The following is a 20237-nucleotide window of genomic DNA, read 5'->3' as shown; positions in this document are numbered from 1 at the left end:
ACACACATATAGAGAGAGAGATAAGGGCAAGATAAGCATACTTTTATTTCTTGATATATGGCAACAATTACAGCAACGAGGCGCTCAAGCGTAGATCGTGGTATTCAAAAAAAAACAAGGGAGAGAAACGACAAAACATATGCATCTGTTCCGCTTCCCTATTTAGTTGCAAGTACCAGATGTCTTGTCACAGCCAGAACCGCAGTGGTCCTGGGAGCTACCGCACCATCCAAACTGCGAGCAGCAGTTACCAAACGGCGAGCCTAGGCAGGTAGCACCGGCAGCCTTTGCTCCGCACTGGCCGTCGGTAGAGACAGGCTTGGAGGGCGAGGTGCTGCCGCCGGTGCAAGTGCCAAAAGCAGAGTTGCAGCCAGTCTTGCAGTGGCCGTCGGTGCTACCGCACCATCCGAAGGAGGAGCAGCAGTTGCCAAAGGGAGAGCCGGCACAGGTTCCCTTGCCAGAGCCACATTGGCCGTCGGTGGAGATGGGGGTGCCGGTGTTGCCGCCGCCGTTGGAAGGGGGGGTTACGACTTCGCCGGTCTTGCGGTACCAGTTTGCTTCGGGCTCGCCCATACACTCGCCCATGGTGACGCCGCGGTAGCCCTTGGACTTGAGGTACTCGAGCATGTAGCCAGTGAGGTTGAGTGCCGTCTGCTCGTGGATGTCGTGGGCAATGGCCAGACGGTCACCAGTGGCTGGGCCACCGGCAGTGGAGTCGAGGATGCGCTTGAAGTTATCCTTGGCGACTTGGATGTTCTTGAGTTGGTTGTAATCATCCTTTGAGATGTGTTAGTATGTGAAACTCATACAAGAAAAAAGGAAAAGATAAAAAGGTTTCACGTACGGTATCCAAGTCAAAGTAGCTGACGACGTATCCGAGCTTCTTCATCACACCCTGGCATGCGGCATTGCAGGATGAGTAAGGGGGACGCATGTACGTCGGGTACTTTCCGATGATGTTCCTGATGGCCATTTCGTTCTTGACCATCTGATCATAGCGCTGCTCCTCAGTGATGACGCTAAGATCTTGGTGTGACCAGGTGTGAGATGCGACCTGGTGGCCCTCAGCAACCATGCGCTTGATGACATTGGCCCACTGAGCAGTAGTGTCAATAGCTCCCTTTCCGATGTTAATACCGGTAACGAAGAAGGTGGCCTTGAATCCGTATTGGTTAAATTGGTCTAGAACACGGTCCGTGTAAATGTAAGGACTAGACGGGTCAGTTTACTGACATGGATGCCTGGAGGTTTCTTGGATAATTACTTACCCATCGTCATAAGTAATGGCGACAGTTCCTGGCTTCTGGCAGACATAGATGCCCTCGCCGCCGTAAGGGACATTGCCCTTCTGAGGACGAGCATCGTTGCGGGTGGAGGCACCACTAGGAGTCTTGTTGGCATCGCAAGCCGGGCCGAAATCGATCAAGCAATCAGGTGCTGAGCAATGGTCCTTGCTGGTTCCGCAATATCCCTTGAAATTGTCAGTGTTATCGCTCCTTGGCGTGATTTCCTAGTCAACAACGTACAGCACCAGAGCAGCAGTAGCCGGCAGCACACTTTGCGTTTCCAAATCCAGGTCCACAGCGACCGTTCTGGCCGCCTTGACGGGTCTCCAAAAGCCCATGTCGGGGCTCAGAAGAGTGACGAAGAGTGCGGGCAGCAACAGGGGCCTTGAAATCGTCCTGAAGGTGGCGAGGAAGACCAAAAAGCTTGGGGGCACCTGGGATTCCTCCTCCATGAGCGGCGACAAGGGGAGCCACCAAGGCGGCAGCAGCAACGTCGGAGAAGCGCATGATGGTAAGAAATATTATGATACTAAGTAGATTAAGCGATAGAGATGATTAGGAAAGCGAGTGGACAGTATGCCAAGACGAACAATGGCAAACCAGATGACGAGCAGCGAAAGCGTGTGGGAAAATAAAAGGCGCCGACGGCAGCAAATACTTATAACTGGGGGTATCAACAATCATGCTGTGGGACGGGGAGGCATGACGATTTAGGAAGCTAACGAGCGCGAGCTAGGTCGGAGATCCGCCATGCATGTATTGAGCCAAGAAGACCGCGAAGGAACGAATACGATGCGGCGCCCCCCCCCCCCCAGCGAAGACGTGCGGGAGATTCGAAAAGCCGCCGGGCCATTTGCTCTCCACTTGATAGTAGAATTCGTTAGTCGAGTTTTTCCAATCACAGGGGCGGAAATTCTCCAGCCATGTGGCCGTGGTGCCATATTCCGCCCCAAGCCAGCGTCTTGCTTCTTGTACTCTTGACCCAACAGCACGCACGCCCCGTCAACAAAGGCGCGCACACGTTGGAACCCAAAAAAGCCACCCTCTCCGCCGTCAACCGTGCCGTTCGCTGCCGGCTCATGTAATAATAAGGGGAAAACGGGCGCCCTGTTACGTGCCAAGTAAATCGGAAGGCTTGCCAAGCAGCCTTGGAAGACTGGGCCCGCCTACAAATAGACACGCCCGACTCGTGACGTGCCTGGCAGGCTGGCCTCGGTTGTGCGGCTCCACATGCGCCTGGGATACCTACTTATAGTAGAGCGCTGCCGACTATACCGAAGACGTCCTGTTTGTGACATGTGGAGAACGGTGGCAGACTCTCTCGTCTCATTATCTTCCGGATTGGAATCAATACTTTTCTTTTGGTCTCTAGTATCATAACAGTATCGTAATAGTCTCCCCCACCACGCTGCACTATTGGTCAGTACCCAAGTACCTCGCTCAGCTCGCCTGGTGCTGTCAAACGTGCAAATGCATTTCGGAAATCCACTGGTACGATATTTACTTGGCTTTCCCCGCTTTGCCTCTGCCCTTGTCTTTACCCCTTCCCGCTTCGCGCCCTCTCGTCGACTTCGTCTTTGGCGAGGCTCGATCCGTCATGTCTGTCAAATCTGTCTCGCCCTCGCTTGCCTCTGCAAAAAAGTGGCTCCGGACGTGCGCATCGCTTTTTCTGGCTGCCTTGCGCCTTGGCGCTGTCCGCCTAGACGGTGGAGGTGATGGTGGGTTTGAGGGCGCATCGGAAAGTGCTCCATTGGACAATTCATTCCCCGTTGAATTGGGTTTACGAGTTAAGCGAGCCGGGGCCTCGGTGCCACGTCCTCTAGGACGGCCACGACCACGGCCACGACCACGACCACGACCACCTGATATGGCAGCTGTAGACTTTCCGTGATCCGATTCAAGTTTTGAATGCTCGTATTCTTCGTCCTCGTCATTCCGGTTTCCCTCGTGCTCGTCTTCTGTGTCTTGGTCGATACTCATTGCTTCATTGTGATCCGGGTCTTCGCTTGGCTCGCTCGGGGGTCGTTGTAACGCTTGAGTAAGTGAGATGGGTGTGCGATGTGCAGTCTCCATGACGGGCGCCCGCAGGTCTTTCTTTTCACCATGGTCAATTATCAGCTCTTCATCCTCTTCCTGGCTCGCGGGCAGGAAACCGCCTGCCATGTCCAGGTCACCCTCGGCTGTCTGATGCGCCTTGTCCGGCATAAAACCGCCACCACCAGAGAGTTGCACATCTTCTCGCACAAAGCCCCCCTCAAAATCAGTCTGAGCCTCGAAAACTTCCCACTGTGACTTTCTCGTCTCAGGCTTTTCCTTTTCATCCTTCGGTGGCAATACCTTTTCTTTGACCGGCAACTCCACATCCTCCCCATACTCCTCCCTCATTCTATTCACGATCCTCAGTCCAGACGCAAACCTCCTCCAAAGCCCTAGCAAAAACTTCTCCCTCTTCTCCCTTTCTTTTCTTCGCCTCTCTGCCTCTTCGGCTTCCCAAGCATCTATAAGCATGTCTTCATGCTCTGCTGCAACCACCACACCTGTGATTACCGGTACAGCGCGCTGTTTACCAAACTCAAACCCCGTACATGCTTCTGCGTAGTCGATGTTGAGCTTGCGGCATATTCGCGCGGTGCCCTTGAGAGGCACGTGAACAGCCCCTTTGGGAACCATTGTTGGAACGTATACATCGATGTTCCCAAATGCGTTACGTGGAATCTTGCCATCAACAATGGGATCGGGAATGATCCAATCGGTCTGTTCCTTAGAGTATAGACCCTGCTTCACTTTTCCACCTTCGATGCGTTCGCGCTCCTCAATCTCACGTTTTCGAGTAACGGTGACGGCGCGCATAGGCACGAGCTTGAGCGGTTGCTGACCTTCCAGCACTTCTCGCCCCTCTTTGTGCCACGATTCTTGTGTCTTGCACAACACAACGTCTTTGCGGCGATAGACCGGTTCCGACTTTTCATTTTCACCCTTGCCCGTGACAAAGAACCTGACAATCTTCGCACCGCGTCTGAGAGCTTCCTCTCGTCGTAAATGACGCTCCAGTACATATTCGGTGGAGTTTTTGTACCCCTGTAGCGTCTCCTTGCCACCTTCTTCGTCCATGCCCTTCTTTCTTTCTACTTGTGCAGGTACGAGGTCACCCTCGTCTTCCACTTCGTCCCAAGGCTGGCGTTTGTTGTGAGGTCGTGCATAAGGTCGCATCAACGATTTACACCAATCCCACTCTTCCCATCGTTTGACTTTCCCATGTTTGTTGTGAATCGGTACCTTCTCCACAGGCATGCGGAAACCTTTCGTTCTACCAGGCCATTGATGTTTGGGTAGGTATCGTGTAGTGACATCCTTTGCACTGCCGTCGGAAGAGAAAGCGATCAAATAGGCCAAGATTTGTTTCGCCTTGTCAGCCGCTGCGCCACGAGCATAGAAATCCATAAGCTTTTCTGGAGAAGCAGCGCTTGCGATAATGGTACGAGGAAGTGGGGATACTGATATGGGCGTGTGTGTCAAGTGTGAAATAGCTTCTGTCCAGTAGGTAGGGTATGGTAGCTCTTCACCGTAATTGCGCGCTTTCGGTGATCTCTTTTGTGGTCTGTTATCCTCAGAGTCCGAAGATATAGATATGACACTACTCAAGTCGCTACTGTCATCCATGCTGACATCGATCAATCCACCCGTCTTCTTTGCAGTAGCGGGTTTCTTAGCCTTACTTTTGGTTGGAGTTTCTTTTTCCGTACTTTGATTATCGGCGGGCTTCGAGTTATTCAACTTTTCAAGGTTCTTTGGTTTCCCTTCTTCACTCTGACTCCACCCAAAACCTGCAGGCTGCAGGCTGACCACCATTCGCGCCTCAATACCTAGTCCTCGGATTAGGGCAGTGAAGAGCTGTTCTCCAATATCTCTACTGCCTTGGCACTGTTTTGCGCATTCCCTGAAAGCAGTAATGTCTTCCACACGTTCGCCAAAAGTTTCGGGGTGATTAGGATCGTCTTTCCAAGCCTTGATTTCGGCCTCCAATACTGATGGCGATAGGTAGCCACGCTTTCGTAAGCTTGGGGCTGTGATTTGAAACTTGGACTTCCAGTAAGCAGAGAGATATTTGAGAAGCCTGATCAAAGGGTCACCGGCGGACAGGTTCGGAGAGTTAGGCTCGAGCGGTTCGGCTGCTGCACCCCAGTCGCGGGTCCTCTTGTCACGTTCGGAAGGTTTCTCCCCCTTGCTCTTGGCTTTATTGCGGACGCCCATTCGCTTTTGCGGGCTCTCATATACCTTGACACCCGCCTTGCCACTCTCTTTCCATTTCCCTTTGGTAGCTTCTGGCTCTTTCTTTTTTGGACTGGGTGGTTTCTGCACCACTACCCGGCTGAATCCGTCTCGTATTCCTGCGTCGTTCCAGTACTTCTCTAATTCCCGCCAACACCCAGGGGACATGGCTTGAACCAGAATCTTTTGGACTTCCTTGTCCTGGATCCATGTGTTTCTCATCAAGTTATGGAACATCAAGAATTGTACATGCATACAATGAGTGATGGTCCGTATCTGTCTCTGGACTTTTGATGGGCCCTTTTTTCCATCTGGCTTGGTTTCGAACGCAGTTTTGGGCGCTGCGGACAGCGTCAACGCAATATCTCCAGTGATGATGGGCGCAGGGCCATTGTCTGGCTTTGTGTAATGATGCGTACCAAGCGCATCTTCCCAGTCACCGTCTTCACTTTCGTCGCTGTCTTCATCTGGCTGTGCCTTAGCCTTCCCTTTGTCCTTGTTTACCCCATGCAATGGTACATCCTCAAATTCATCTTCGGTAGTCTCTGACTCTGATGATTCACTGTCGCCGTCTTCTTCTCCTTCCTCCAATAGAGCCTTTGTTTGCGAAAGCGTGCGCTTGGTCTTTGGTGGCGCATCCAAAGTCTGGAAGACCGACACTTTGCCTCTGCGCGCGGATGCTGGGGGTTTGCGGGTAGTACGTGCACGTTTTGGTGGCGATTCTAGGACGGGCGAGGTAGAGTGCAAGCGCTTTCGCGAAATTATGGGCGGCATGTCTATGCCCGCAGATATCAAACTATGGCGATATCAGGATTAAAGTGTGGTGTTGTTTGTTTGCAAAAGTGAAAGTGCCGTGGCAGGAATGATGACGCAAGGCCCCTGTTGATTTCCGATCGCACGGAACGATCGAGCACAGGGATCCGCCCGTCGCGTACCGCCCTGTCGCGTGGTCACAAGCGTTCTGTCGGCATGTATCCGAAAAGATCGGCCTCTCACGCTTTTTTCTAGAAAATAAAGAACAAAGTTTGGGAGGAGAGTTCGATCTACTGCGCCATGACTTCATTGTATACTACGCACCCGACGGGTTACGCACGACCCACCTGATTGTTTTTGTAGAACTCGACAATCCTCCTTGCTGCTTCTTCTACGGTATCTTTATCCACTGAAAATAGGAATCTAAAATGCCCTGGCATTTCCCCATGATATCCGCGCGCAGCTGCCATTTCCAACCCAAAATCGTAGAGCTTATCCTTGAGGTCGTCTTCAGCCTCCCATGTCGCGCTGTGTAGGCACGCGGACAGGTCGATCCAGAGGAAGAATCCAGCGTTTCTACCCAAGGCGTCAGCTCTTGATAAGGAAAGGCCATAAAACGCTCAACACTTACGCTTTCCTCTCATAGGGAATACCAGCACTATCCAGTGCTTCTGCCGCAATCTTTCGGTGTTCTCGCAGGATATGCGTACTCTTATTGAAGAATTGCAGATGCCACTCCTCATCCTCGAGTATGCATGTAGCGATCGCGTCGGTCATTGGTGACGCGCCGTGAAATCGCCTGCCAATGGTCAGTCATCGCCTGCCAAGAATGATGGTAACCTACGATAAAGACTGTACAGCCTGTCCTAGCTCAGTGTTCCTGGTGATCAAGCATCCCAATCTTAGGCCAGCAGCAGCAAAGTCCTGTCAATGGTTTGTCAGGGGTCAGTGGTGCAAAGTGGCATGTCGAATTCCTACCTTGGCCATTCCATACATTACGTGAACGAGGTTATTATCGATGATACCAACCGTATCTAGCGAGAGTACAGATGTAAATCCTGGGCTCGAGGCATCTGTGTGATACACAGAGTAGGCGTAGATCTCATCACTGATAAGGTGTATCTTGTGCTTGTTACAGAGACTCAAGATTGCCTTCAACGCATCTGGAGAATAACATTGCCCTGAACCGTTAGCCTGTTATGCTTTGACACCAAACGACCGCACACGCACCAAGAGGATTGTGCGGGTTGGCTAAAATAAGCGCTCGCACTTTGATACCACTCTGCTCGGCTTGTAGCAGAGCACGCTCATAACACTCGACTGAATCGATACTGAACTGATCAACGTCTCCAAACGAGGCATAAACCAGCTTGCAACTGCGAGCTATGTTAGTCGTGCTATCTTAAGTCTTATTCCAAGAGGAACCCAGCGCACCTCGACATGCTCTGCAGATCTGGAGCGAAGGACCCATAAACCGGCATGCCTAGAAGCAAAGCATCATTCTCCCCATCGGTCATGCACAGTGACAGTATGTCATTTAATGCCGTCACGCCACTGACGAATGAAACATGCTCAATGGCTACGGCTAAGGCTGGTGAGAAGCGCTTGTTGATGAAGGAAGCCATTGCGGCTCTCAAACGCTTGGAACCGAATGGGCCATCATGATACGTCAGAGTCGCTGGCTCGAGAGACGGTATGCACTAAATTATCACTCAGGTACCATACACCATTGTGTCCGTGAAGGCTGACCTTTGTCTTAATATAGTCAAGCGCTTCATCATGCATGAGAAACTGTTGCATACATCAGCACTCTCCATCTCTCTCACGACCTCGTAGTATTCGACATGACGCTCACTAACATTTTCGGCATTTTTAAAAGAAACTAGGCCATCTGGATAGGTGCCTTTGCTGTACAAAGGGCCACGAACTTTGGTGTAGCCAGCCGCCAAATCCAAGGCTGCATACTGACGCCCCCGGGCTGATAGCATGGCTTCTACGCTGTGTTGTTAGTGGTATGTTTGCTGATTGCTAAGGCTGCAGTTTGGTCAAGGACTTTAGGCTACGTACTACGCAAGTCGATGCGGGGCAGATTCAGTACACAACCAGATTTCTGACACACAGCGTGACCCTTGTCATCCTAACCTATTACACTGAATTTATTAGCTCTGGTATCTATCGAAATTAAGCGCTGGCAAGTCGGAGTGGGCGGAACGTGGTGCATTGTGGAGCTTGGCTGGTACCCTTGTTCATGGATGCCTAGGAGGCCGCTCACAATGTAAATCCTGAAGCGTCCTGACGAGCCAGTGCACCGGAGCTGTGAGCCAAACCTGAAATGCTCGCTATCGAAGCCAAAAAAACAACAAGCGTGAGGTTTGCCTCATAAAGTATCCACCTGAATGGTACGGCTGAAGCGGTTGCCTCAATGTAAGGATGACTCGTGACGCTGGTGTGCCATAGGCGGCCTGTAGAGAAGTTACAATATATATCCAGCACAAATTCCTAGCCTGAACGTGAGGCAAGTGGAATATTTCAATTCCACGGCAGTTGTCATTACATACATGAGACTATTTGTCTAGATTGCATACTTTTGCACCAGAAACCTCCTCTGCAAATCAACAAAACTCAGTGCAGCGTCATCAAAAAAACGAGCTGAAAAGAATTAGACACGCAATCGCGATGACGAAGCCTATTGTAATTCGTAAAGCGTGGGGGCTTTTGGTGAAAAGATAACAAAGGCAGGGTGAAGGTTTGGGGACGCGTTGGCACGTGAGACGAGATGGCAAAACCATTTCTTCGCCAACTACCAAGCAACTAATTCTTGGAGGCATCCAGATTACGCAACACTGAAAGAGACACATGATAGGAAAAGAATTGACAAGATCTTCAAACACTGGCGACGTAAGTAAGTCACGTGCCGAGTTGAGCCGCATAACCCCTCTCCAGATCTCGAAGTGGCATGGTGTCAAGACAGTGGAGGGTTACGCATCCCTGATCGCTGCGCGGTGCCGCCGCATTTTCCTTCGACACGCAACCACCACAATCACACACTTTATTGCATCAAAGTTGCACTTTCATCAATACTAACATGTCCAACTGACAAAACTATAGCTGCAGAGCTCCCAAAGTCACTAAAATGGTCGGCACCTACATCATCAACATAGCCACAGCTCCCCGTGACCTGTGGCTCCTCAGGCAGCCGGCCTCCCCCAGTCCTCTGCCACTGGCATGCACCCGCGAACCCAGATCTCACGCCCTTTTTTCTCTGGACAGTCCTTCCTCTCCTCCTACACTTTTCTCCCCATTGTTGGTATTCTCTGACCATACAGTCTTGCAACCCTCATTGTCCTTTTCACTGCCTCTGCCGTCCTCGCATACTCCACCATAACCAAGTCTCTTCCTTAGGCATCCACATTCACACCAGAGCATGTACACATTGCTGCTGTTTACAGTGCTGCTCACTGTTCTCCTCCCCCCAGCGGCAGCTTCAGGCCCAATCATGGATCTAACACCGCCTATCAGTCCATTGGACTTGACATACCCAGTAGACGAGCTTTCCGTATGCTACTTTTGCGCCGGCATGCAGTTCGACTTCTGCCAGTGCATTCTGGCTCTGGTAAGACCTGCACCCGCATGTGTGCAACTCCCTCCTAACCTCACCAGCCGCAGATGCCGTACAATTACGTAGCAGCGCCCGAACACCACGCTCCCACGAACATGCCGCCGCCGGATACGCACGAGACGGAAGTGAACTTGACACCGGTCTGGAACTACGTCACCGGCGACCCCAGGCCAGTTTCGAACGAGTACATCCAGCGCATTGATGCGAATGAGACAACTGTGCAGCCGATTACTGTCCAGGCGTACATCAATGGTATATACACTCCGGGCGACCGCTCTTCGTCGCGCCAGACCAAGTCTAGGAAGCGCTCAAGCAGGCGGCAACCTCCTCGCGAAGGTGGCTTCATCTGCAACGAGCCGGAATGCACTGGAGTATTCGATCGTCAGTGCGATCTCAAGTGAGTCTAGTCTCGAGAGTATGCAAATCAGCGTAACTGACCGTCGCTAGTCGTCACCAGAAGACATCCCACTGCAATGAGCGGCCTCACGTGTGCCCAACTTGCGGCAAGGGCTTCATGTACCCAAAGGACCTTCGCAGGCACAAGCCTCAACACCGAGACCCCTCGTCCATCATGGACACCTTTCGCTGCGAACATCCCGACTGCACCAACCTTGATGGCTTCTCGCGCAAGGACAACCTCCAGAGGCACAAGCGAAAGCAGCACCAACAGCAATAGCTGCTGCGTGACGCACAGTTGACATGTCTTTCCTAGTCGTCGGTTCCTGTTGCTTTGCTCCCTATCTCCTATCTCCTGTCTCCTGTCTCGTATCATCCTGGCGATTAGTGCTGCTTCTTTTTCTCTTTCATGGTAACGTTCAAACTGTTTCGTTGATGTTGATCTTTGACGGCATTGGTATTGAAGGCGCTGCATAATGTTTGTGTTTTCTGGATAATACCCTTCACTGACGGTTGTAGCAAGTGCTGCTTATGACTTGGATGGCCTGGTGCCATGTTGTTTCTTTTTGTTATTCCAAAAGCGTTTCCTTTTTTTGCCTAATGTCCTGGCGTAATATGTAGGCAAAAAGGACTATGCAATCATGTTTCGTCACGTAGCTTCTTAGAAGAAAACATGGTCCGCTAGAGCAGTGGGCCAGAAAGAAACCATGCTCAGCGTGGTTATCAAAAATGTTAGTTGTTATTTGCTGTGTTACTTGTTCGCATTGCCAATGGATTTGTGTCTAGTAGTAATTTCTCGATGATCAGATGACGTCACTGACCCTTGATGTTTGACACTAGTTTTGGAACAACACATTGTTTCCATTATGCTTTTAACCAACCATTGACATTTTCCTATCATAATTTCTCACCGCTCTAAAAAGCTATGTATATGTGTAACTGTTCAACAGTTCATCCCAGATCATATAATCATTTGCCTCGTGCGTCAGACTCGAGTATCAATCGACTCCTGATATCACGACAACCCATCATTCCTCACGCGAACTTCTCATTGAAAAAAGCCTTGACGCGATCCCAAACAGGCAATTCTTGACTCTCCGGCTCGTTCAACTTGTGGTATCCCGGCTGCAGAGTCTGAAAAACGCCCTCGGGGTCGTACTTGCGGGCAATGTCCCTTAGCTTCTTTGCGCTCTCGCCATAACTCGCGACTACATCCTGGAACTGGCTCGCATAGTTCATGTATAGGAATTCGTGCTCGGCACCCATGTCCTTGCTCATTTTTTTGATCTGTGCGACCATGTCTGCGGCGGTCTTGAGCACGAGTTCGTCGTCTTCGGCGTTCATCCATGCGAACGACTGGAGGAGTATGAGAAAAGGGCCGTCGGAGGCGGAGAGGCCAAGGGCGTTGCCGCCGTTCTTCTCCATGTTCTTGAGCTGTGGATCGGTGACCACTTGGATGGTTTGTGCGGGCACCATACCCGGGATGTGAGAGAGCTTGTCGCCAAACTCAAAGGTGATGTCGGCGAGGCGGTCGATGATTTCACGGTCTGTGAATTTCACAGATACGGTCCAGTAGGACTGGCGCATACCCCTTGGACTGGGTGCTGCCAGAGCCAAGGTCAAGTTGACCAGGCTGTTGATTTTGGTGTTGTCGACAACCGCTGGGACTTTGTTCCACCCGTCGAAAATAGCTGCGTCCGTCTTTGGTTCTGAGTATTGGAGTTCGGCAACTGCGAGTCGCATGCCGTTCCTTGTATCGATGGCAAAGGACAGAAACTGCGCGACCTTGGGGTCTTTGTCGATATTCTTGGCTACGTCGACAAAGGCATCGATGGCGGCTGAGAAACTTTCGTTGGTGAATACTCGGTCTCCGCCATACATGAGGGGGCCGTGAGCAAAAGTCTCGAGATTGAACTGGGTCACGATACCAACGTTGTTGCCGCCACCGCGTAATGCCCAGTAGAGATCAGAGTACTCCGAATCAGGCGTGGCAATCACAATGCGTCCGTCCGCCAAGACGACTTCATACGATGCAACGTTGTCGCATGCCCAGCCACGCTGGTTGGAAAAGTAGGAAATGCCACCGCCTGTCACAAGGCCTCCAATACCAATGTCAGCGACACGGCCACCCACAACCGCAAGGTTGTGTTCAGCCAGGCTGCCGTAAATGTCGCTCCAGAGGGCCCCGGGTCCAATTGACGCAATCTTTTTGTCTTCAGACAGCGTAATGCCTGCCATGCGTTCAAAAAGTACAGTTATGCCTCCATCTGCGCTGGATGAACCTGCAAATTGGGCATGGCCTCCACTCCGAAATGCAAACCGACACTTGTTCGCCTGAGATACACGCACCACATTCGCAACTTCTTGTGCCGTCTCTGGGCGAAATATGCAGCGTGGTACGGGCTCTCGCTGCTGCTGGGACCAGAAGCCGTCAATCGCCGCTTTATAGTCTGGATCTTCGCTGCCCGCGACTTTGGCAGCGCCGAATTCTCCCAGGAGCGAAGCGCACTAGAGATTGGAAGAAAAAAATTGGTCAGCTGAACAGATTCCATGATCGTGATGAAGCTCTGTAAAGATTATGAGGTAGTTGAGAAGAAAGCTTACTGCTGTTTGGCAAGAGTCGGTGGAATTTGCTTGGATTGACTCCAATAACTTTGCTGCGTCGTCTCCTTCTATACCATCGGCAACTATGGCTTGGGAGCTATTTTTTGTATCGGAAGGGTCAGGCGTCGTTTCTGCGAGTGTTGTGAGCGCGATGGCCGCAAAGACCGAGACACTGGGAAGCCGCATGGTGGCTGCTTGTCTGCAACGACTTGTAAGTACTACCGGAACATGCTCAAGCAAATGTTCGAGCCTACCTCGGACACGCACGTGTCTAGTCGGATTGGAAACGTTGCGATGGTGACTGCAGCTACTTGAGTAACTACCACTACTTCTACCAGCTACCTGGCCAGCACATGAACCCGCAATTGTTGTGGGTACCGCCGAAGCTTTATACCTTTGCACCGGTGGTACCTGGTCCTGGAAGCATGCGGCTAGACGCGAGTTGCATACCCACAGCTTCGTTAGACCCTGCATAGCCTGATTTTGCAGAAGCCGGGTATCCAGGCCCCGAAAGTCTACTTGTGCTAATCCCTGAGGAAGATTGGTCGACAGCTTGGTCTCGCAAGACGCCATGCGGCGGGGTGTGAGACGTACGCGCTCAGCTGCTTCAGGACCCGAGTAACCCGGCTTTGCGGAAGCAGCTAAAAAATGTCCCGAAAGTCCATCTGGGTTGACCCTTGAGGAAGTTTGGTCGACACTTTTTTATCCAGAAAGGAGCGATGGACCGGCTTCCAATGAGTAAGAATGATTGAGCTCTCTGAATTCACGCTTGTCGGCCGAGCTCGACTGCGTCTTTGTTGTGGCCATTCTGACAGGACTCTCGATACAAGGAAACCCTGAGCCCTTGCAGTCCCTGCCGTGTGCTGATCATAGTACACGTCACGTTTGGTTGTTCGGTACTATAGGCGGTGAGGTGGACTGTGGGCCTTAGGTGATAGTCGGTAGATGCAGTTGGTAGAATGCGTCCAGAACAAGAGGGGAAAGGTAAGGGGGTTAGGTAGTCCTACCCCGCGTCACCCTCCACGTATCAGGGTCTAACTACGTGTTAGAGCACTGTCTGGACCGTTCCTATCTCATGTAAGGGTCTACAAGCCTAGTTTATTCAAGCCGGCGCTAAGATCTAGAGTAAAGTAGTAACTGATAAGGACGAGGCACCAGCCATGTAAGCAGTGTCGCAACACCCACACTCTCGCTGCAGAGGCAACTCAGTACATTACTATCTAGCGAGGTCCAAGCACAAGGGCACAAATGTTGAAATATTTTTGCCGAAAAAAAGTACACACACGCAGGCTAAAAATATACACTGTAGAAAGACAAAGATAACATGGTATACGCTGATCATAACATTCGCAGGGTAGTCTAAGTGAACGCAGCAGGTGAAGGGGGTATCAAAGGCAAGACCAAACGACAAAAAGAGACAGGGCGCCATACGAAACAGTACAAAAATCATAAAGCAACACTAAAATACAACAGATGATGGAAATCAATGCTTCCGCCTCGAATCACTTCGGCTCAGCCCCGTGCGTGAAGCATATCGAGAGGGATAATCCTCCATGCCATCGTCATCATCTTCGAATGCACTGACGTAGTCGGGTACACGTCGGACAGGACGGGTAGGGCCATGGATGATTGGATCACCACGCGGCTGCATACCGGTATGCTGGCGGCTGTCCGAAGAGCGAGCAGATGGAAGCGCGGGCTCCATGTTGCGCAGGTCCCATGGGTCAGCCGCTGGCGACTTTACAGCGCCAGGCGAGAAAGGGTTGTCTGGCGTGAGGGAGGGACGGCGAGCCGATGGTGGGCGACCGTAGTCTTGGTTGAATGTCTTTGGAAAGGAGAGTGGGGGTGGTGCATGTGCTCTCGAGTTTGAGGGTCGAGTCGAGAAGTCCGTAGGTGGTTGAGCGCTGATTGTGGGCGGGTTGGGTTGCGTAATGCTCGGGCGGCGCTTACTAGAGGTCCTGGTAAGTCCGGAAGGACGCATTGTAGAAGCAACGCTATCACGACGCGGCTTGCTGGGGGCATTGGCGTTGGACAGGGACCGGTCACCGGCCCGAGGGTCATAGTATGTTGATGAGTCTTGTTGCTGTCGAGCAGCTGCCCTTCTTTCTTCACGCTCGCGAGCTTCTGCCGCCTGCTTCTCGGTCTGCATGATGAGACTATCAGCTTCGACAAGACGCTTTTGCTCGGCTTGCTCTTGGGGAGTCATCAACGAAGACATCCTTCGCGTATTGGTCGGCCGCGTGGGGTAATCGGTTGTCGGAGGCTTTGATCTTTCCTTCTTGCGTTCCTTTGCCCTCTTGTCTTCGAGCTCCTTCTTTTCAAGTTCCTTCTTTTCTTGTTCCAGACGCTCGAGCTTCTTGCGCTTGCGATCTTCTTCTTTGAGGGCGGCGCGCTCCCTCTCCTTCTCAGCATGTGCTCTTGCGGCGCGTTCCCTTTCGCGAGCCTCTTCTCTGAGTGTGGCGCGCTCCCTCTCCTTCTCAGCCTGTGCTCTTTCGACGCGCTCCCTTTCGCGAGCTTCTTCCCTAAGTGCGGCGCGCTCCCTCTCCTTGTCAGCCTGTGCTCTTTCGGCGCGCTCCCTTTCGCGAGCCTCTTCTCTAAGTGCTGCACGATCTTTCTCCTTCTCGGCCTGTGCTCTCTCAGCCCACTCCTTTTCGCGAGCTTCGTAACGGTCAGGCTCGAAGCGAACGCGCTTGTCGTTCTCCAAGTCTTCTTTCTTCTTTTGGTCAACGTCTTCCTGGTAGCGAAGATCCTCACTTGGTTTCTTTCGTCGTTGACCACTGTTCTTGGTAGGCCGTGAGGTTTCAGCTATGCCTGAACTGGCACGAGAAGAGCCGGAATAATCGGCATACTGATCGTAATCAAGTGGGTTGACGGTAGTGGGTGTTTGAGCGCCTTGGAGAGGATCCCTTGGTACAATACTCTTGGTCTTGTAGGGCCCGGAAGAGAACCCATGCTGTGGCCTAGTGGGAGATGCGGAGGTGGGAGTTGAGTTGTGGATGACTGTGGCAGACGGGCGGGTGTTTCGCCGACCGGTGGACCGATCATAGTCTGGCTCAGACAGCACAGTCAGCGATGGCGTCTGGCTGGAAGAGGCAGAAGGCGTTTGTCGGTGGTAATATCCATGAGATGCAAGGGGCGTGGGAAGGAAGGTGTTGGGTTGGTCAAAGGCAGCCGGAGGGGGTAAAGGGGCGTCTGGAAAGCCAGTCCGGACAGCATAGGAAGCCTCCGACTCTCCTGAATCAATGGCGGCGTCATTGGATCCGATGGAGCCGAAGGATTGTCGCTTGTGGCCTTTTGTTGAAATGGAGACTGACGGATACTTGCTTCCCTTTCCTTTCTTGGAGCCGATTTCGATGATGATCTCAGGGTTAAGGCGCTGGCCATCGCGAGTGGAGGGACGGCTACCACTGTTGGATGGGCGGCGACGCTGAGTGAAGTAGGTACCAGAGCTTGTGGGTGTTGGTGGGTTTACCGGAGAAGGGGTGTCATCGCGGGAAGCGGAGCCTTTCTGGTGAGTGTAGGCAACAGGAACTCTCCGTAAGTCGCGGCAGGTTCTCCCACTGCGCGCTTGGTCGCACAGGTAGGTGCAGTCACCTTCGATCCGACACATGGTGGGCGAGGGGAAGTGTATACTACCAGGATAAGAGGGAGTGGCAAGTCCGGTTGGTGAGTGCGCGTCAAGTGTTGGAGTGTGTTGCCAGGCCAGGGGACTCTAGTTAATGACTAGAGGGAATGCTTGACCAGGACAGACGCAGATGGCACCTAGGCCAGAGGGCGGACTGGCGCAGGTACAAGAAGGGGGACAGCTATGAGTCAAACAAGTAGGTTGGTCTTGGTATTTGGATGGTGGTGGGCGGCGAATGTATTTAAAGGGCGCAGATGATGGCCGGGCTGAGACAAGCGCCGGACAGGATGAGTGCAGGCAGGCAGGCAGGCAGTCCAAGGAGGCGTAGGCCCGAAAGCGCAGGAGTCAGAGAAGCAGATGGGTAATAATAAATGCGAGAAAATCAGTGCAGATGAGACGGAGTGGATACCATGCAGCAGCTTGAGAGGAATTAAAGTGCCGGCCTGGTTGGCTTTAAGTGGAAGTGGTATTAGGCGGCTTTGATTGTAGCCTGAACAAGGGCAGTGTGAGTGGATGTGACATGGGATGAACCTCAGCAACAAGTACCAGAGCCAGGCTGCAGCGACGGGCAGAATGGATGGTTGCATGAACATGATCCGGGCGCCCTGGGGCCATTTTTTTTTCCTGTCGCTGCTGCTGCGCAGCGGTGAATTGCACAGCCTGCGAGCAATCCTAGACTCGGCCCCCCATAGGTATAGACCCTGGGCGCGACCGGTGTCGAATGGTGTGTCGCGTGCCTGAGGGAGGCCGGCGAGAGTAGGAAAGGAAAAAAAGTGGTGAAGAGGGCGTCGCGCGCGAACCGGAGAGAGAGGGTGTGGCCGGGATGGCGGAGTTTGTTGCGGACTGGATGGGCATCAATGGCAACAAGCAGCAGCAGCAGCAAGTAGAATCATCAGCAGCAGCCGACGGTGCAGCGGCCTCTACCCCGGACGGGCGCACCCCTTTGGGCTCTGCTTGATTGGATTCACCTTGGGGCAGAATTGCACTTGGAAGGTCGAGTGTCCATGGCAACATGCGGATGGCGCGCCGTCAGCTGCAAAATTGGCGGATGCAGGTGGAGGCTATGCAGTCATTCCCGTATCGCCGGCCAGGATGGGCACGACGCCAGGCACCAGAAGGCTGCCATTTGCTGCCGGCGGGCATTTTGCACTGGGCCGGTGGTGTTGATGACGCAGCTCGACGATTGCAGCACCACCCTCTTTGTCACGCCGGGCACACGAGTGGATGGTGATGGATGGCCATGGATGATGATGATGGCGGCAATGGTGTTGATGAGCGGTGGCCGTGTCAATGTTGGAGGGGCAAATTGGCTGAGTGTGAGTGTGAGTGTGAGTGACAAACAAGACGCGCTTTCGTCAGCCCCTCGTCGCGCTCGCTCTCGCCCTTGCGCTTTCTCGCACTGTGCTATTAGCAATATTGCAGCCATCCACACCCTTCCACACCCGACTTGCCTGGATCAGCATCACCACCCTGGTGGCGAGACCCTCCGGCTTCACGCCCTCTGATACGGCCGTCTCCCTAGCGCGTGAATCAAACCTGCTTGCAATCTACTGCGACACCGCTACTCTCGCTCCTGCACACCAAATTTCCCATGGGCGAGCATCCAAATTGAGCGCGCACCGCCACAGTGCTAAGCAGCCACAGCGGTAAGCAGCACCAGCCATGCCTCTGCAGACCCTGACAAAATGCACATATGCGCTACAATGGGTAATAGCAGATGACGACGCTGCTGCTGCTGCTGATTGTGGTTGGGATGATGGCAATGCTCGTCGGCATATGGTGATAGAGACATGGCTTGCGCTTGTTTTTTTTCTTTGCCATGTGTGTGTGTGTGTGTGCCCCCCCTCCTGCATCCGGGACGCACCTCCCGCAGCCGGGGGGACGCACCTCCCCAAATGCGCACTTGCATTCTACCCCACATGACCACAACACCACAAAAAAAATATTGGACACACAAACACTAGCCCGCCGTCTTCTCCACCATGCTATCATCACATCCATCCCTGATCTCCGTCATCTTCACCAGCCTCGCAATCGCCCAGTTTTGCACACAACTCAGCCACAGTCCCTCTCAACAAATTGCCCTGTAGCACATCTCAGGCGTGCCGTGCCGTGCCACTCCTCTTCCCGCATCTGCTATACTCGTGCCCGTCACACTTACTCCGCCCCGCGGCTGGCTGCCCAGATCAGAGTTCGCATCAAAGACGGACGCTCGTTTTTTTCTTCTTCTCAAAACCATGTAGACCATGGTCCCAAGGCCGCTCGCCTACAATATCCATACGGTTGGGCATCACCAACCCTCGTCGACGTCAGGAAAACGGGCCATTTTGGCGGATGAACCACTACTACCGCTGCAAGGTGCTAGTTTCAGCCTTTTGACACAAGGGAAAAAAACGCACTTGCATCACTAACAATGCACTATCTCCCTGACCTTCGGGAATGGTGTTCGCAGCGCGGCAGACGGTAAATGCACCCCATTCAGCATCTCAACCCGCATCCACACGGCAAAGACTAGTGAGTAGTGTAGTCGCTCAAGGTGTGCTCAATCGCCCACATACCGCAATGCGCACATGTCGCTACCCAACCATTGCTTGGGCGCGCGCCCCAGTCCAGCCCATTCTGCCGTCAGATGGAGGTATACCCAGCATTCCCGTTCTCTTCCGTCCTCGTCTCGCCTTTTCCAACTCGTAAGCAAGTCAGCTTCCCGACCAGATATGGGCCCAACCGCCAGTGACATTAACCCACGACCTGAGGCAGGAGCAACAAGCTTTGCAGCAGGAGGCACCATTGTAGCTGAAATGTTTTACTTGATTGAGGGATTGGTCCTTGTTTGCCCAAAGTCGGCGTCGCAACCTGTATTTCCACACTCTTGGTGTGCGTACTAATCGGTACGACTACACTAGCATGCTTCCCAAACAGCCACCTTCACAGTCGTCCGAGACATGGTTGCCTCGCGGACCTTCCTCGGCTCAACAAGCCGCGTCTAAAATGTCTCTTGGTGTGGTCCATTTACCCCACAAGCGCATTATGGCATGTCTCTACTATACGAACCTATCACCAGTTTTTACCTGTTCCCTTGGCCCAACAACTACCACAATACTGCCTTAGGTCAAGGCAAGCACACTTGTAGCCTTGTTACTACTGCTCACCATTCCCCACTGCCAGTTTCATTGCTCCCGGCCGCCCCATCGACCTCCGACCGTGTGCTGCATCCTTGCATCACGTTCTTGTTCAAAATGCCTTGAAATCAATAGTGACGCCTAGCAAATGTCTTAGATTGTAGGCAACACACTGCATGCAAACACTACTCATGTCATGCATGGTTTGATTCTCCAAGTCGTGGTTGGTGGCTTGCTTTTGATCTGACTGGTCGCATGCGGGTTGTAAAGGTCATGTGTTGGTCTTCTGAAGACACCCGGCAGGAAATATTGGCCATGGTTCACGTGCCACCCCAGACTTTGCATGAGAAGACGTGTGTGTGTGTAATTCCCACTTGCTAGTAGATGCCGACATCAAAGAGAAAAAATTCCAGTCGAGTGGGGAGCGAAAGCAATGGGGGGGACCATGCACGGCCAGGCATTGTACAAATTCCGGGCCGACAACCATTGGGTGATAACGATGACAAGAATCAAAAGGGAAAAGAAAAAAAAACAGAATGAAGTCATGTCATGAATACAGTACACTG

General features: G+C 52.5%; 10 protein-coding genes across 10 annotated transcripts; 5 read left to right on the top strand and 5 right to left on the bottom strand.

Annotated features, from left to right (window-relative positions):
- Positions 1-162: 162 nt before the first annotated feature.
- On the bottom strand, positions 163-1793 carry COCVIDRAFT_19711 (carbohydrate esterase family 4 protein; the record flags this gene model as incomplete). The annotated part of the gene is made up of 4 exons (XM_014696670.1): positions 163-777; positions 845-1211; positions 1269-1471; positions 1527-1793. 4 exons carry the CDS (start codon positions 1791-1793, stop codon positions 163-165), a joined length of 1452 nt encoding a protein of 483 aa, XP_014552156.1.
- A 478-nt stretch (positions 1794-2271) lies between these two features.
- On the top strand, positions 2272-2541 carry COCVIDRAFT_110942 (hypothetical protein; the record flags this gene model as incomplete). The annotated part of the gene is made up of 1 exon (XM_014696700.1): positions 2272-2541. A coding segment is annotated over one exon (270 nt), but the record flags the coding sequence as incomplete, so codon positions are not given.
- Positions 2542-2786: 245 nt separating this feature from the next.
- COCVIDRAFT_111007 (hypothetical protein) lies at positions 2787-6329 on the bottom strand (the record flags this gene model as incomplete). The annotated part of the gene is made up of 2 exons (XM_014696699.1): positions 2787-3031; positions 3071-6329. The coding sequence occupies 2 exons, from the start codon at positions 6327-6329 to the stop codon at positions 2787-2789; spliced, it is 3504 nt and encodes a 1167-aa protein (XP_014552185.1).
- A 311-nt stretch (positions 6330-6640) lies between these two features.
- On the bottom strand, positions 6641-8296 carry COCVIDRAFT_110946 (hypothetical protein; the record flags this gene model as incomplete). Its single annotated transcript, XM_014696698.1, has 8 exons — positions 6641-6884; positions 6940-7107; positions 7153-7232; positions 7287-7489; positions 7539-7684; positions 7743-8008; positions 8058-8099; positions 8168-8296. 8 exons carry the CDS (start codon positions 8294-8296, stop codon positions 6641-6643), a joined length of 1278 nt encoding a protein of 425 aa, XP_014552184.1.
- A 1145-nt stretch (positions 8297-9441) lies between these two features.
- Positions 9442-9693, top strand: COCVIDRAFT_110989 (hypothetical protein; the record flags this gene model as incomplete). Its single annotated transcript, XM_014696697.1, has 1 exon — positions 9442-9693. The coding sequence occupies one exon, from the start codon at positions 9442-9444 to the stop codon at positions 9691-9693; it is 252 nt and encodes an 83-aa protein (XP_014552183.1).
- A 39-nt stretch (positions 9694-9732) lies between these two features.
- COCVIDRAFT_56044 (hypothetical protein) lies at positions 9733-10591 on the top strand (the record flags this gene model as incomplete). Its single annotated transcript, XM_014696696.1, has 3 exons — positions 9733-9921; positions 9969-10324; positions 10375-10591. Coding segments are annotated over 3 exons (762 nt in total), but the record flags the coding sequence as incomplete, so codon positions are not given.
- Positions 10592-11358: 767 nt separating this feature from the next.
- On the bottom strand, positions 11359-13113 carry COCVIDRAFT_110991 (hypothetical protein; the record flags this gene model as incomplete). The annotated part of the gene is made up of 2 exons (XM_014696695.1): positions 11359-12831; positions 12928-13113. The coding sequence occupies 2 exons, from the start codon at positions 13111-13113 to the stop codon at positions 11359-11361; spliced, it is 1659 nt and encodes a 552-aa protein (XP_014552181.1).
- Positions 13114-14410: 1297 nt separating this feature from the next.
- COCVIDRAFT_110953 (hypothetical protein) lies at positions 14411-16537 on the bottom strand (the record flags this gene model as incomplete). Its single annotated transcript, XM_014696694.1, has 2 exons — positions 14411-15431; positions 15573-16537. The coding sequence occupies 2 exons, from the start codon at positions 16535-16537 to the stop codon at positions 14411-14413; spliced, it is 1986 nt and encodes a 661-aa protein (XP_014552180.1).
- An 838-nt stretch (positions 16538-17375) lies between these two features.
- On the top strand, positions 17376-18202 carry COCVIDRAFT_41634 (hypothetical protein; the record flags this gene model as incomplete). The annotated part of the gene is made up of 3 exons (XM_014696693.1): positions 17376-17435; positions 17467-17844; positions 17975-18202. The coding sequence occupies 3 exons, from the start codon at positions 17376-17378 to the stop codon at positions 18200-18202; spliced, it is 666 nt and encodes a 221-aa protein (XP_014552179.1).
- A 1165-nt stretch (positions 18203-19367) lies between these two features.
- On the top strand, positions 19368-19682 carry COCVIDRAFT_110948 (hypothetical protein; the record flags this gene model as incomplete). Its single annotated transcript, XM_014696692.1, has 1 exon — positions 19368-19682. A coding segment is annotated over one exon (315 nt), but the record flags the coding sequence as incomplete, so codon positions are not given.
- Between the last annotated feature and the right edge of the window lie 555 nt (positions 19683-20237).

This window comes from Bipolaris victoriae (genome assembly GCF_000527765.1).
Source record: "Bipolaris victoriae FI3 unplaced genomic scaffold scaffold_116, whole genome shotgun sequence".
In the NCBI taxonomy this organism is placed as follows: Eukaryota; Fungi; Ascomycota; class Dothideomycetes; order Pleosporales; family Pleosporaceae; genus Bipolaris; species Bipolaris victoriae.
The sequence above is the reverse complement of the archived record's forward strand: the minus strand, read 5'-3'. Positions and strand labels throughout refer to the sequence as shown.